The following is a 14,897-nucleotide window of genomic DNA, read 5'->3' as shown; positions in this document are numbered from 1 at the left end:
TCTGTAGATCTTCCTTCTCTGAATCCATACTGTCGTTGGGACAGGATATTATGTTTTTTCATGAAATGTGTCATTCTTTCTTTTATTATTTTTCCAAAATTTTTTGCTATGTGTGATATCAGAGAAATAGGTCTATAATTTGTCGTCAACTCTCCATAAACAGACTCCCTGATAGTTCCACTGAAAATCGATGAGAGTCAAAAGTATACCATGAAGATTGCAATCTTCCACCCAAGTTAATTTTCTACACAAGAAAATAGTCTTTTCGAATTGACAAGGTTTGTTCGGAAAAGGGTTGTTCACCTGTTCAATATGTTTGGAAAGTTGTTGTCATAGTGACGAAATTGATCAAATACAAGATATAGTTTTCCCGCATGGTTCGCGGTTTTCAATTCAATTGTGAAAGAACACGCGCTGTTGGCTCAGTAGTGGATTTACTTTTGTGTTGATATTCAGGTTTGTTTTCGAGCGAGGCGTTACTGTAAAAGGTAAGAAAAACTAATTAATTATACCACCCATTACCAGTTGATGATCATCAATTAATAATTCATATTTCTCGAATGTGAAACTTCAATCTGTTTGATTTTTTTATTGATGGGAGTGTCTTACAAATATGATTTTCCCAATAATGCTCTCTGGTTTCCTATAACTTTTTCAACAGAAATTATTCTGTAGAAGACCTGACTCATGAAAAAAAACCTCAGACCCGTCCTCAATTGAATTTTTGAATAAGAAATACATCCTTATTTTAGCGTTAGATATTATTGAAGAACGCCATTTGAATATTGAACATTTTTTATCAGTTTGTAACTGAGGAAAAGTATATCCTCATCAACTTTCTTCGATTGAATTATCAATAATTTTTTTCTGGAAAGTAGAAAATCAATTGAAATCATTCGGTTCACAACTACGATCTGCATGGATATACATAATTCAAAAATATAATCAACCTTCCAAGTATATGAAAAATGTATCAGACCCCAAAGATATTCAATCAGAATTTTTCTTCAAGATATTCAAAGTATTCATCATTCGTTTCATCCGAAGTTTGTTTATGGTAAACGCATCGATTGATATTATAAACTGAATTAGAAAATGAATTAGTGAAAAATTTTGACAGCCAAATAGAAAATAATCTACTCATATGAAATAAATAATGTGCGCATAGTTGAAATGAAATACTGAGAATGTTGTGAGTAGTGAATTGTCTATGCTATTTCTGAATTGGAAGTTGAGATGGACTGTTCTACCAATATGAGATGTGAATTATGATCTATAGTACTATCTGATCTCATAAAAAGTAAAGATACTATCGAGAAAGTCATAAGGGAAACAATTCGACCAAATTCAACAGATCAAACAAATCAATTATTTAAAATCCAATTCTCATTATGGGACTCAGAATCATAATTTCTAAGGATTTGGGAAACTTCTGAAAAAAAGATGAATGCTAATTTGTTCGAAATGAATTATTCACTTCATAAGATTTTCGAACCTATTAAATAAAATTATCCACTGGCATACACAATGAATTGAATTGCAAATAGAATAGCCAGATAGCCATCAGATTCTGATATTGTTCGGATCAACACTAATAATATCGAAGAAAAGAGAAATGAAACTTTCTAAGTTTTGTACCACTTTTATTTGTAACGAACGTTACTGCAGTTTCATCCTATAAGGACATTTTCAAACTTATACAATAAACTGCAGTAACGTTAGTTACAAATAAAAGTGGTAAAAAACATAGAAAGTTTCATTTCTCATTTCACGTAGTAACGACTACATCCATCAATTTACTAATAATATCAACAACATCGTTAACATGTTCACGAATATTATTGTTGATGCAAATGAAAAATGGAACTTGTGCCTTGTGCATTAGAATACGTTGAATATCATTTCTGCTAATTCAAACATAGGATTGTAGTTGAAACTATTTTACTTCTCTTCGAAGCGTTCAAAATTCGAATAGTTAAAATACAATAAAACTGTCGTCACTTCCATTCTTTATGAAATTGAGATAGATACAGGAAAAGAAGGTATTCTTGAAGGTTCAGAATTCGAAGTTTTTCTCCTCGAGAAAAAAAGTAGAAAATGGGCCAAGTAGAATTTTCTAAGTCTATTTCAATGTAATCGAATTCATTCCAAATTTTTAAACCTAGCTGACAAGATATTTTAAAATTATTTCAGATCATAAGGCTTCACAAATACTTTTTGGCGAGAAAAAAGTTTTTGTGATGAAGTTTCTTGTAATAATTGGTTATTTTTTATTTATAATGTCGATTATTCATTTTATATCACATTTCATATTTTCATACATTTCATATCACAAGTTTCAATAGTTCCAGTTCAGCTAACTCGCTAGATTCTAGTTTGGTATTGCCGGTTTCTGAGATTAAACTGAAAGAAATGATTCATATAATTTTCGAAAGTAAATGAATTTGATATTTGAAATAACTATGAAATAGTTAATACTTCAAAAATCAGGGGCAAGATACTGATAGAATAGCAAACAAATCACAAAAGCTCTGTTAAAAATGAACCAACTGCGAGTAATCGTATTTATGGCTGACTTCAATAGATCTGATATCTGAAATAAAAGTAATCGGTTTGCAAAATTCACAATATATCTTTTTAGACCCTTCTACTGTCACATTTCAAGTTGATATTCGAAATTTTTCGAAGTAATGTAGAAAAGTATATAGAAGGTATTAGATAGACAAATAGAGTGATAGCTAATAACGAAGTCAGCTGGTCAATTTTCTAGGTCATCATTCAGTGAGTAGCGGACAAGCTATTGCATTGCAACATGTATAATTTCAGTTGATACAAGTTCATATTGTGGAAATTATCGTCAAATTTTTGTCAGGCATGGTTGAAATATAATAGTAATGAAGTTTTGGCTTATGTCACATGCATGTCTAAAGTTATCGATAAGGAAACCAGAATTGGAAACAAAGTAAATTTTCAGAAAATGTCATCGATCATTTTGGTAGATTTTATCAAGTTCTGACACTGTTTCCCTTTTTTGGAAATGTTAATTTGTTCGAAATTTTCGTTACAAGGACGGATCTCTATTCTCTAACAAATGAAGGAAGACATGAATTATGTTTAAAAAAATATATTTTTTTCGTTGACCAGCTGTCGCGCCCCTACGAACGACATCCCTCAGAAGTCGAAACTTGTGCGAGCTAAGGACTAACGAGGTCTTACCTCTTGATGTGAGATTCCTAATACGGGTTGGACGATAGCAAGTGTAAATCGATCGTCTGGCCTGCGGCTTGAACTACCGACTCACACAGCGGTCGATTGAGTGAGTTAACAAAGCACCCACGTCGAACCGATCGGCTACCGACCTAGTAATATTGAAACTATATATTACCAATAAGGAAACAAAAACACACCAATATTTTTTTATTGACCTTTTATATTATATATTCGAAAATGCCTAGCTGTTCATAACACTCTACAGTTATATGAATAGATACGAAAATGTGTAAGTGATTCCAAAGAGTCAATAATCAGTTGTTATAAATACATTTACTGTCTGTCATATTTTTTCAGTAGTAATTAATGAATAGATTTTGATCTACGATTTCGATATATTCCAATTAAAATAAACGGTTATACTTCAGTAACTTTTAAACACTTTTACAAAAGATTTGTGTTACCAACGCCATACTTGGGGAAAACTCAACAATGAGACACCACTTTTTATTTGTTATTGTCTAAAAAGTGAGCATGCAATTGGAGATATGGCGTATTCAGGAGATGAAATACTCTATATCCCAGCGCTAAACCTGGCCTATTTTTCACAAAAATTAGCGAGAAAGTTTTTCCTGAAAGTTCTGGCTCAATTGCAACATATATTCGTATGAAGATGAACGATGGGTTATTTCTAGATTTTCCGAAACGTTCAAAAATCCAGTGTCGTGTAGCGATCTCAACAACTCCATACCATTTCCATTCCTCATTTATTTATTCATTCCGAAACAAACAGGTAGAGCATAGTAATATGTTTCTTAATACCTCAAAGTACGAATGGGAATATCAGATTACAATAATGGGCTTCAAAGAAAAAACCTCAACCAAAGACGCGATTCTTGAACTGACAGATTTGATACATAAATCCTTGGAGAAAGGAAAACCTTCTTCAATTGAACCTTTGATATCTATTACAGGTTCTTTATGCTGGCCAATTCTCTCTTGGAGTTATTGTTCTGGTGAAAGACTATATACCCCCCATGGTCCATACGTGTTTGATTTCACATTTCCTCTGTGCTATTTGAAATAACTCATACCGACCTTTGGATCGATCCTCATGATTGTTCTTCAACATGTGTTAGCGACACTATATTTTGTTGCTCTCCGATATCGGATATGTGCTACATGCTTTTTCAAACAAGTTTATATCTCTAGACCAATCTAACAGACATGTTTCTGTCACATTTCCCACAATATTTCGTTTTTAGGGTTAGCTTACATTTATTCAAATGAGCCAGCAAATCACGTTCTTTTTTTGAAAATGTTCTATCTGAAAGCAGACAAAGCCGATGAGGTTACTAGGAGATAATCGATCATTTATTTGAGAACGGTCCTTTAATGAATCACCAAGGAACCCATTGCCTAAGATGATTTCATGAGTGAAAAACACATTCAATAAAGGTCAACAGGTTTCTAATTCTATATTTCCTGAAATATATGTCTGAAGCCTGGCAAGTCGGTTCGATCAATTGCCTCTACCATGAGTTTCCCTATTTAAAAAATGTTCAAATGGCTATCACACAGTTTCAAACTCTGTCAACCCACAATCGAGTTTGAATGTATGGGACGGAGAGATTTTAGTATCATTCAATGTTGTTGTTGTTTTCATATGTTCTTATACCAAAAACTATTGAATCGCATTTGAGGAATCTTCTGAGGAGCAATGGTCATAGTGACGGAGTTTTATTGAAGAGTATATATAATGAACTAACAAAAATTTGCATCGAAAAGAATTGCTTCCAGTTGGAGAACTATTTCTACAGACAGCACGAGGGCACGGCAATGAGAAATCCAATACCCTCTTTTATAGCTTATTTATTCATGAGCGAATTTAAATTGGAGGCAAATTCAATTTTATCACTTTCAATGAATATAGATTCCATAAATAGATGATGGTTTACGATTTTTGACACGAAGGTGTCAAAACACGTCTAAAATTATGGGATTAGTACATGAAATTAGACATTTGCGCAAATTATGGCACAAAAGTTATGAACAGTGATACAAGCTCTATTCCAAGCAACTCATTGTCTACCACTATATGAATTTCTGTTGAAAGTTAGCGTGAATTTTCACGAGAAAATGTCCTGTCAATTTCTACCCAAAATCATTGATATATGTGTTCGAAACTGGAAGTGGAAGTGTACAGTTTTTTTGGTTGTCAAGAATATTAAAAGATGATGTATACAAAGTAGTATGTTGAAAATATTTCTAACACAAGTGTTGAACACAATTTTTTCCACCAAATAGCAATGAACAAAACATAATTATTCAATTTTCAAGGACGTCTTATTATGAACAATAGATATAGATACAGTTAAATTCTGTTACAAATGTATTATATAAGTCAAACACCAGCAAAAACGTTAAATGTGATTTTAAATAAAACGTATGAACTGTAAACAATACTGTTTGTTGTTTGTTGATGATTCGGTGTCACCTGACACGGCCACTTCACAGCAAATGCGATAACATGAAAATAGTTAACCAAAAAGATATGTCAAAATGTGTTTTATAGAAAAAATAAAGTTATCTATTTTATAACGAAAACAGGTACCTTGAGAGCTGTCTGACTTGTCCATTTGGTCGAAGTTTCCAGAAAACACTACAGCCTCTTGGACTTATTGCGTTTATTCTCCCATCTTCTCATAACACCCATTCCATCAGTCTGGTTCCCTGTACTAGTTTGTACAGGTTCCGTGTTGGATGTTCGTCATATTCTTCTGGACGTTATTTCGTACGTCCATATATTGCCTGCCTGCTGTGATTTAGTGCCTCACATTCGCATAAGATGTGAATAGCTGTTTCTATCCCTTCGTTGCATAATCTGCAGCTGAGTTCTCCGTTGTACAGCCCCATTTCATTCAGGTGTCCTCTAAGCGGGCAATGACCGGTTAGTAACCCTGTAATTATTCTGAGCCGATCCCTACTATATTGAACTAGTTCTTCGGTTCTTTTCTCGGACGGTTCCCCAATGAATGTTTGTTGCTAGGTACTTTTGTCCAGTACTCTGGTGCTTCTTATTGGTCCATGTCCTTATCTGGTTTCATACCAATGATTTTGGTACCCCCAGAGCTGGTTCAGGACCTATATATGAAGTTGATGATGCGTTTCTAGCGCATTCATCAGCTTTATCATTACCTGTGATTCGTGAATGTCCTGGTACCCAGTACAAAGTTAATTTGTTCCTGTTTGCAAATTCATTCAGTTCTTCATGACATTCCTAGGCCAGTTTTAATGTCAACTTCGGGTTTGTCAGAGCCTCTAGTGCGCTCTTGTTGTCTGTTAAAATATTGATCCGATCATTTCTTTTAAGCCTTGCACACTGCAAGATAGCATACACTTCCGCCTGGAAGATGGATTGTATAGTCCTAGCGGATAACTGTAGTTCAACTTTCTATACGCTCGGTATATTCCAGCTTCGATCCATCTGTATACCAGGTGTTTTTTTCAAACATGTTTTCGGGATGACTAATGATCTTCCACTCTATACGGCTTATGAATTTGGCCGTGAAGTTTGTGTTAAAGGTGTACTTCGGTGTCATGTGGTCCGTGCACATATGTGCTCCTCCACTTGTTCCGAAATTTCTGTTCGGTCCGATCGTTTGTAGTTCCCCCATTCTGGCTTCCCCCATTATCACAAAGTGTGAAAGAGGTAGTTTGTTGATGGCGGTCGCCCGCTTCATCTTTGGCCACCAGACTAGAGATGCATATGTCATCATGGGTTTAACCAGCATCATGTATAGCCAATATACCATGTCTGGTTTAAGCCCCCATGTTTTTCCATAAAACCTTACTTTCAACACTCATATCATAAATAACTATTGTATGATTTGAGTGTTAAAAGTATTTTATTTCGTGAAATTGCTCAACTCGCTACGCTCGTTCCGCGTTTCACCCACAAAATAAAACCTTACTTTTAGCACTAATATCATAAATAGCTATACATGATTCACCTTTTGCTTTCAATAAATACTTGAACAAATGAAAAATTGTAACAACTTCATGAAATTAGGAATATCATTGAAAAAATTTTTTTTCTGATTGATTCGGCCGTTACTTGATGAGGATCCATAATAATTCCATTAACTAGAACTTACGATTTCATCTTCACAAACTTTATTTGAAAAATATTTCACAAAATGTTTCGCTAACATAATAGCTTCTTCAACAGTGATTTGACTACTACAGGTTGCTTCTTACGCTAATATTCATATACCACAGATAACTACAATTGGGACTACTTCCATCAAATTGCCTAAACCTCTACAATTCTTATATACCTGAGGTACCTCAATTATGATTACCTAAAGTATATTACCTCACTTCCACATCAATAATAATACTTCCTTGGTTTTTTTTTTAAGTGAACAAGTTCAATAATGGTGATCTATTCAAATCCACAATTTTTGAGTTTGATAATTTCCATTGCTTCCAAAAGATTCAGTTTCTAACCATCATTTTCTATGTGTAAAATTTCAAACTCTTCGTTGAAGATATGATTCTCTTCTGAAAGATGATTTGAATATGTTGAACTTGTTTCTTATTTGCATAGCTCATATGATGTTCCTGAATTCGATTACTTAATGTTCTGGCAGTTTGACCAATATATACCTCAGGACACATTCCACACTTAAATTTATATACTCCTGATTTCTCCAGATGATCTGTTCTGTTTTTTCATGTCATGTTCTATTATATATGTAATATGTGTTGAAATTGTTACAATAATATAAATAATTGTAATTTCAATTTTGACAATAATTATCATTTAAATCTTCAGACTCTCAACCAATATTCTCAGAATTTCTGAAACACTCGTGCAATGCATACTACTGAACAAATATCAACATTGCGACTATTTCGTATCATACTCTTCACCTGCATAATTACCTATTTGATAACCGGCATGCTTGTTATTCCAAAACATGTAACAACATTATGTAACAACATTTGAAAAGTGTCTTTGTAAAATGATAACCAAATTCCAATATAATTTATTCAAATATTGTTACCAAGCAATTATATTGTATCTCTAATACAAAGTTCAAATATCATCTGCAAGAACAATTCACAGCAATAATGTATTGGGTATTGAAACAAAATATAGGATCGAATAAATTGCAAGTATAAATTGCACAGCGCCACAGGGAGTTAAGCAACTCCTAACACTTGAATAATGTATGTACTGGTATATTGGTGAATCAAGAATGTTATTGGTGCCAAGCCTGCTTTATGAAAAGTATGTTCCAGTTTTCCTAATTACAAAAAAAAAATAGAAACCCTCTCCCTGGATTTAGGGAAGAGCAGGCGGGGCTACTTTCCCGAGGCCTCCACAGAAGAGGAATCCCCGAAATGAAGATAAAAAAATTATCCAAACTTTGTCGGATATGCAACTTTTCATTTCCTCCCAAACCTTTTTTGCATCTTCAGTGAGAATACTTGCACAAATATTATAATATTATTACCGATATATCAGACAACTCTGATTGCATGTTTATATTTACTAATTATTTTTAATTTGATCGAGCATTTCATTGGCAATACTTTATTTTTATGTGTAATTCTAAATTTGTACCCATGAGCTATAGTGAAACAAAATAAGTGAAAAAATCCGAAGAAGTTTTGTAAACTATCCAGTAAACATCTCACAATGAATGTTACTTGAAAAGTTTTCGTAACTCAATCAGTAATCAAATACTTTTCGGCTACCCACCCACAAAAAATAGAGGATTTCAATTTCATAATCAAATTTCAATTACACACTTCTCTTCTAATTCTGATCTCACCAAGTCTCACTTTAATTTGCAGCTCACAAATATTTTTGAATGACAATATTTCGTGAAGCATCAGTGCCAATACTACCATGAGATGTCAACCTGTGAACGCTCCTTGTCCTTGGTAGAAAGAAAAAAACTGCAGTGGGCAAAAGAAAGAGGTAAACAAATCTGAACGAATATTTTGGTCTGGACCTTTCTCAATGAAATATTTTCAGAGGAACTGGCGGCTCTGTGTGTTCCTTGGGGTCCAGGACCAGACATTGGAAAAATCGAACATGATTCCAAATTTCCAATGGCTAAGGAGCATATCAGCAAGAAGAACTTGAGAGAAAATAGGCGTAGAGGAAGCTTACCACCTCTTTACAAAAACCAATACAACTCTTATGATAGGTAGACATCGAATAAATCTAGTTGGCCACATCATAAATTTTCTCATATTGTGAAATAAATTTGTATGGAACAATATCCTGATCTGAGCAAATCTATTCCGAGATTTTGAACAATCATTCGTTAAGTTCTTTCTACGAATTTTGTTTATCTAAATTACCTCAAGAAAAATTTCTTCAAGAACTTGATTTCATATGATTCATTTTTGAAGTTATAGTATCATCAATTCCAAAGATATGTTGTAGCACTGAATCTCTATTTGTATTCTATTGTTCATTTTCACTCTAAGACAGCACAACTTCAAAACAAACCTCTTCAGTTTGCTAAGTGCTTCCGATTTTCCGTTTCATTGAAGTTTCTTAATGCGGGTATGTTTCCATAGAAATTTGAACAAAAAAATGTTTTCTGAAAAATTCACCCCTCATTCTATGATTTGATGAAATAATTAGTGCCAGAATCAGAGTTCCTTCGAACAAAACTAACAGAAATATCCTACTAATCACTAAATTCAACAAATATGACGAAATAGACTAGATGTAGCAGTAAGTACCTTACAATGCTTGAGAATATGAAAAAAATCGGATATTTTCACAGAAAAAGAATAAATACGAACAAAGAACCAGTTTGAGAGAAACAAGAATGTGGATGAAAGAGAAGAATGGAATTTAAAAAATATACAGTGCATTTCTTTAATGTCCCCTCCCTTTTATTTTTTGAACAGGTCAATTCAAAAAGTTGAAATATGGGATAATGAAATTAATGCATGAATACTTTATTTTGAAGTGAAATTGACAGATGAAACTTTCAAGATGGCGACTGGGAGCCATCTGGAGAAAAAAATGAACGGAAAGGAGGGTCTTACGACACATCATTTTAAAGCTCCTAACGAACACTTCGCAACCCTAGAAAATGAAGTCAACATCTTCACCTACTATAAACTGGCGGGACATTTTATAATTTTCTGAAAACAAACACATTGATATCGATATTTAAAGGAATATTCGTTTTTATTTGCCATATGGCAACTCCAACAACCCGATAAGGTTTGTTAAGTTATTTTTCATTTATAAAAATGACAAAAAATGTCAGTACGACAATGAACATCATTGTTCAGTTAGAATATTCTCATTTAGTTTTCAGTTCAGTTTCTATTGGCAATTACACTTCAGATAGTATTGAAGTTTATCATGGGGTTCCCCAGGAAAGTCACTGTGGCCCCCTACTTTTCAACCTATTTGTGAATGACATTACCCTAAGTATTGAGTATTCTCGAATTCTACTATCAGCTGACGATTCAAAAATATTTAAAGTTATTGAAAATGAAATTAATTGTCATCAACTTCAGAGTGATATCAATAACCTTGTACATTGGCGCAATTCCAATGGAATAGATCCAACCTCAATAAATGCTTTCTTATAAATTACAATAGAAATCATCCTTCCATAGACTTATCATACTCTATCAATTCATTAGACCTAGAACGGATATCTCAAATAAAAGACTTGGGGGTTTTATTGGATGATAAACTATCGTTTTCTCAGCACATTATAATGATCTTCCTGAAAGCACGCAAGATGCTAGGTTACATCAAGAGAGTATCCAGAGACCTTTCAGTCAATGCCTTTAAAGTTCTCTACTGTGCATTTGTCCGTTCAGTCTTGGAATATGCATCGGTGGTATGGAACCCTCACTATAAAACTTATATTAATATGCTGGAAACGGTTCAACACAAATTTTTATGATCTTCTGCATTCAAATTAGGAATCCATGTAGACAAATATGACTATGATTATCCAGCCCTATGTTCATCTTTGAACATAACTACTCTGGTGAACAGAAGAATAGAAATTGGCTTATGCTTTCTGTTCAAGTTGCTAGCTGGTGAAGTTTATTCACCAGATCTCTTGTCTCACATTGATTTTAAAGTTAATACCTCTGGTACTAGGTCAAATCACACCTTTCATAATAAACACCATTACCGTAACTATGGATTCCACAGCCCTTTATCAACAATGGTAAGGAACGCAAATAAAGTAGATTTGAACTACTTCGGCATACCCTATCTACTTTCAGACGAGAATTAAAAAATATAAAAGATAAAGACATACACTTCGCCTTATGATGCTGTTTGAATGAGTGATCTCCTTATTCTCTCAAGAGTATATTAATGTGCAGTGAATGAATATTTTATATATATATATATATATATATATATATATATATATATATATATATATATATATATATATATATATATATATGTATATAAATTTTATTTTTATTCTTTTTATTTTCATATTTTATAAGACCCCAATTTAAAATAAATGTATATAGCTTTTCTCTGTAGTGAAATTATGTTTTGTAGGTATACATATTCAGGACCGCAAACTTTATATTAACTTGTTCAATGCTGTAATGGACATTCCGTAAATGAATAAATAAGTTCTACTAGTAAAAAACGACGTCAACAATCTCTAAAATGGTAAATTCTCGTCCATTGGAAGAAAAAATTGAAGCGATTTCTATTTACGGTGCGACGCGTAACTTTCACGAGACCGAAAGGATTTTCAATGAACGTTTCCCGAATCATCCTATCTGTAGAGAATATTTGAGGGAACTTGTATCCAAATTCACAACTACCGGTAGTGTATATAACAAAAATCCCCCAGGTCATATTTTCATTTCGGAAGAACAGCATTTGCAAATAATTGGTGAGATGATAGCAAATCTTGAACAGTCTACTTATTCCGTCGTGAATATTTGTGAGGTGTTTCTTTCTACTGTGTGGAAATTTTTGAAGAGGAATAGGTAACATCCATACAAAATTTAAATGATTCACCAATCAACTGAAGGTGACCCTGATCGAAGAACAGAATTCTGCGAAATCATGACGGAAACCATTCAGTGACGAATGTACATTTTTTTAAACCCTCTCATCACTGAAATCGTCGAGGCAAATCCTAATGAATTCGATATAGACATTGTACTCCAACAAGATGGATCACCACCACATTACCCCATTTGGATACTACTTTTCCCGGTTGTTGTCGAGGTCCTACAGAATAGCCAGCCCGGTGGCGAGATTTGACACCTTCGAATTTTTTTATGCGGCTTTTTGAGACAAAAGGTGTACGAAACTGGACCTGCTTCAATATTGAATATACGGAAGAGAATAATAAATATTTGTAGAGATATTGACGTTACTGTGTTCGGAAATGTTCGTCATGGAATTTATTATGTAGTTAATTATTAAAATTATTAAAAGCTCCGCCATTTTGTAGTAGTTGAAGAAATTGACAATATATTCTAGGGTAGTGAAGCATTTGTCAGTAGCTTCAAAAAGATGTATCACAAGACTCCCCTTTTCAATCATTTTTTCCCAGATGGCGCCCAGTCGCCATCTTGAAAGTTTCATCTGTCAATTTTACTTCAAATAATGTATTCATGCATTGATTTCATTGTCTCAAATTTCAATTTTTTGAGTTGACCCGTTCAAAAGATAAAAGGGGAGGGGACATTAAAGAAAAGCACTGTAGGTACACTATGATATCTTCGACAAAAATTAAGGATATAAATATAAGCGGGTAAACACAAAGTGAAATAAATTAAAATTTTGCGTCTATTATTCGACGAGCTGCAAAAATTATTCAGCAATAGTAATAATCTACACTAAATAATGAACTTGCTGAGAGTCAACAAATCATTCAGCATAGCGGAAGAGAAAAAGTTGTGCAAATGATTTCCATCGAAAATACAGCCTGAAGATGTTGCAATTTATAATAAAGATCAACACAAGAAGGTTATGAAAATTGCATGCATTTGATGTATTGTCGAAAAAATTTTAAAATCAGGAGAATGTCAACAATCCATTAGCCTGAAACTGGATGTAAGAAGAATTTAGATCCCAATATCAGAACAATCAAGTTTCTTGAAATTCATCTGTGCTGACAAAAAGGTGGAATATTAATTTTTATTCAATATCTCATCAAAACTCCCATCCAGGAAAAGTAATAAATAACCCGCAATGTGTCGATAAAATTCAACAAACATTGATGTTTAAAGTCACACCAACAAATAGATCCTATATAATATTTGAACTAGATTTTTTTCTGTAACTTCATCAACTTAGAAGAAAGTCAGAGAATTTAGTTGGGTTTTTACGTTGACATCATTTTCTACAGTTTCATTTACTTCATCTTGCTTATTCAAACTAGTGAACAAAAAATTTGTGAACAACACATTGGTTTAACAAACAAGTCAAAAAACCCTAAATCAATCAATTCACCATGTGAAAAATTTCTTCAATTTTCGTGAAGCAATATTGACTATTAGGAACACTCGTAAATTCTTTTGTCGCATTAACATATGATGCATATGATGTGAAATAAGTGGATATTAATATTGTATTCAAAAAATGGGTAATTTCAAATGAGGTGAAAAGCCGAAAGTACTGAATACTCGAAATTAAATTACAAATCTCTCCAGAATTCGAAAATTGATAAAAATATAAATCCCCAGTCTAGATAAAAAAATTACTCGTGTAACGACAAATTTTATTGAAAATATAGAAGTTTTGTTTTTAAGAATCAAAAATTATATGAAATATTTTCAATAAAATTCATTAATTCCTTTCTCGTGAACGGGGTCAATGGCAACACTCCTGTATGACATTCTGAGTCACAAGACGTATTCATTTTCCACTTTACAATAAAGCTACTGACATGATTTTGGGCAATCGATAAAAATCGATGAGGCTTTTAACGGTAATACATTGGTCTCACACTAAACAATTTTTAATCGATGATGTTCGACAATCATTAGTTCCTTCTAGAAATTGTATTTGTGATGGAAATTTTAGGACAAGTGTTCCTTTCTATGAAGTCATTTCACCTCCGTACATTGTTTAAAATTCCAAAACTGTCTCCGGCTTCAGTGAAAGTGATGGGACTGTCTGACGACAATTGTGTCGTTTAATGACCATTATGAAAAAGTAATCATATATCGTTATGCTATCTATCGAAATTTGGATATACGTTATTACATTGCCGGTCGAAAATCGATACGTGTTGGATGGTCGATTCAAATTCAACGGACTACCTATTATCGATGTTGCGTTTCTTTCACGCCAAACTTTTATTTCTCCTAATAGCCGTGACGTCCCTCGTCAGCGGTCTTTTCGGACTTTGAAGAATTTCTGAGACAGTCTCCCATATGTTCACGCTATTGAAATCAGTTGTCTGGTGAATCAGGTTGTCTTGAGAATGTTTGGATGAGTTCGACGTTTGATTCCATACATCGTCTACCATGACTCGATATCAACCTGCCCAGGAACCTGTATTTCAAGCGGAAATTTACGCTATTGAATTGTGTGCGGAAAGATTGGAAGAAATCAACCTCATCAACCGGAGCGCCAATTAATTTTTATTGTTGTTTTTTTTATCGTTGTTTTAATAAAATCATTA

The 14,897-nt window shown here is 33.3% G+C and overlaps 1 protein-coding gene across 1 annotated transcript in view; it reads left to right on the top strand.

The window, feature by feature from the left end:
• The window catches only part of LOC111512058 (uncharacterized), a 25,568-nt gene continuing 10,671 nt past the window's right edge, over positions 1–14,897 (top strand). The window contains exons 1-3 of the mRNA XM_074173560.1: positions 1–488; positions 9,079–9,205; positions 9,263–9,437. Coding sequence (XP_074029661.1) covers positions 9,139–9,205; positions 9,263–9,437 — 242 coding nt within the window. The 5' untranslated portion in view covers positions 1–488; positions 9,079–9,138. The remainder of the gene's footprint in view (positions 489–9,078; positions 9,206–9,262; positions 9,438–14,897) is intronic.

Source organism: Leptinotarsa decemlineata, unplaced genomic scaffold (genome assembly GCF_025532065.1).
Source record: "Leptinotarsa decemlineata unplaced genomic scaffold, Ldec_3_MD MMD2_tig00000251_RagTag_RagTag, whole genome shotgun sequence".
NCBI classification, from domain to species: Eukaryota; Metazoa; Arthropoda; class Insecta; order Coleoptera; family Chrysomelidae; genus Leptinotarsa; species Leptinotarsa decemlineata.
Note: the sequence above shows the minus strand (reverse complement) of the source record. Positions and strands in the feature narration are given on the sequence as shown.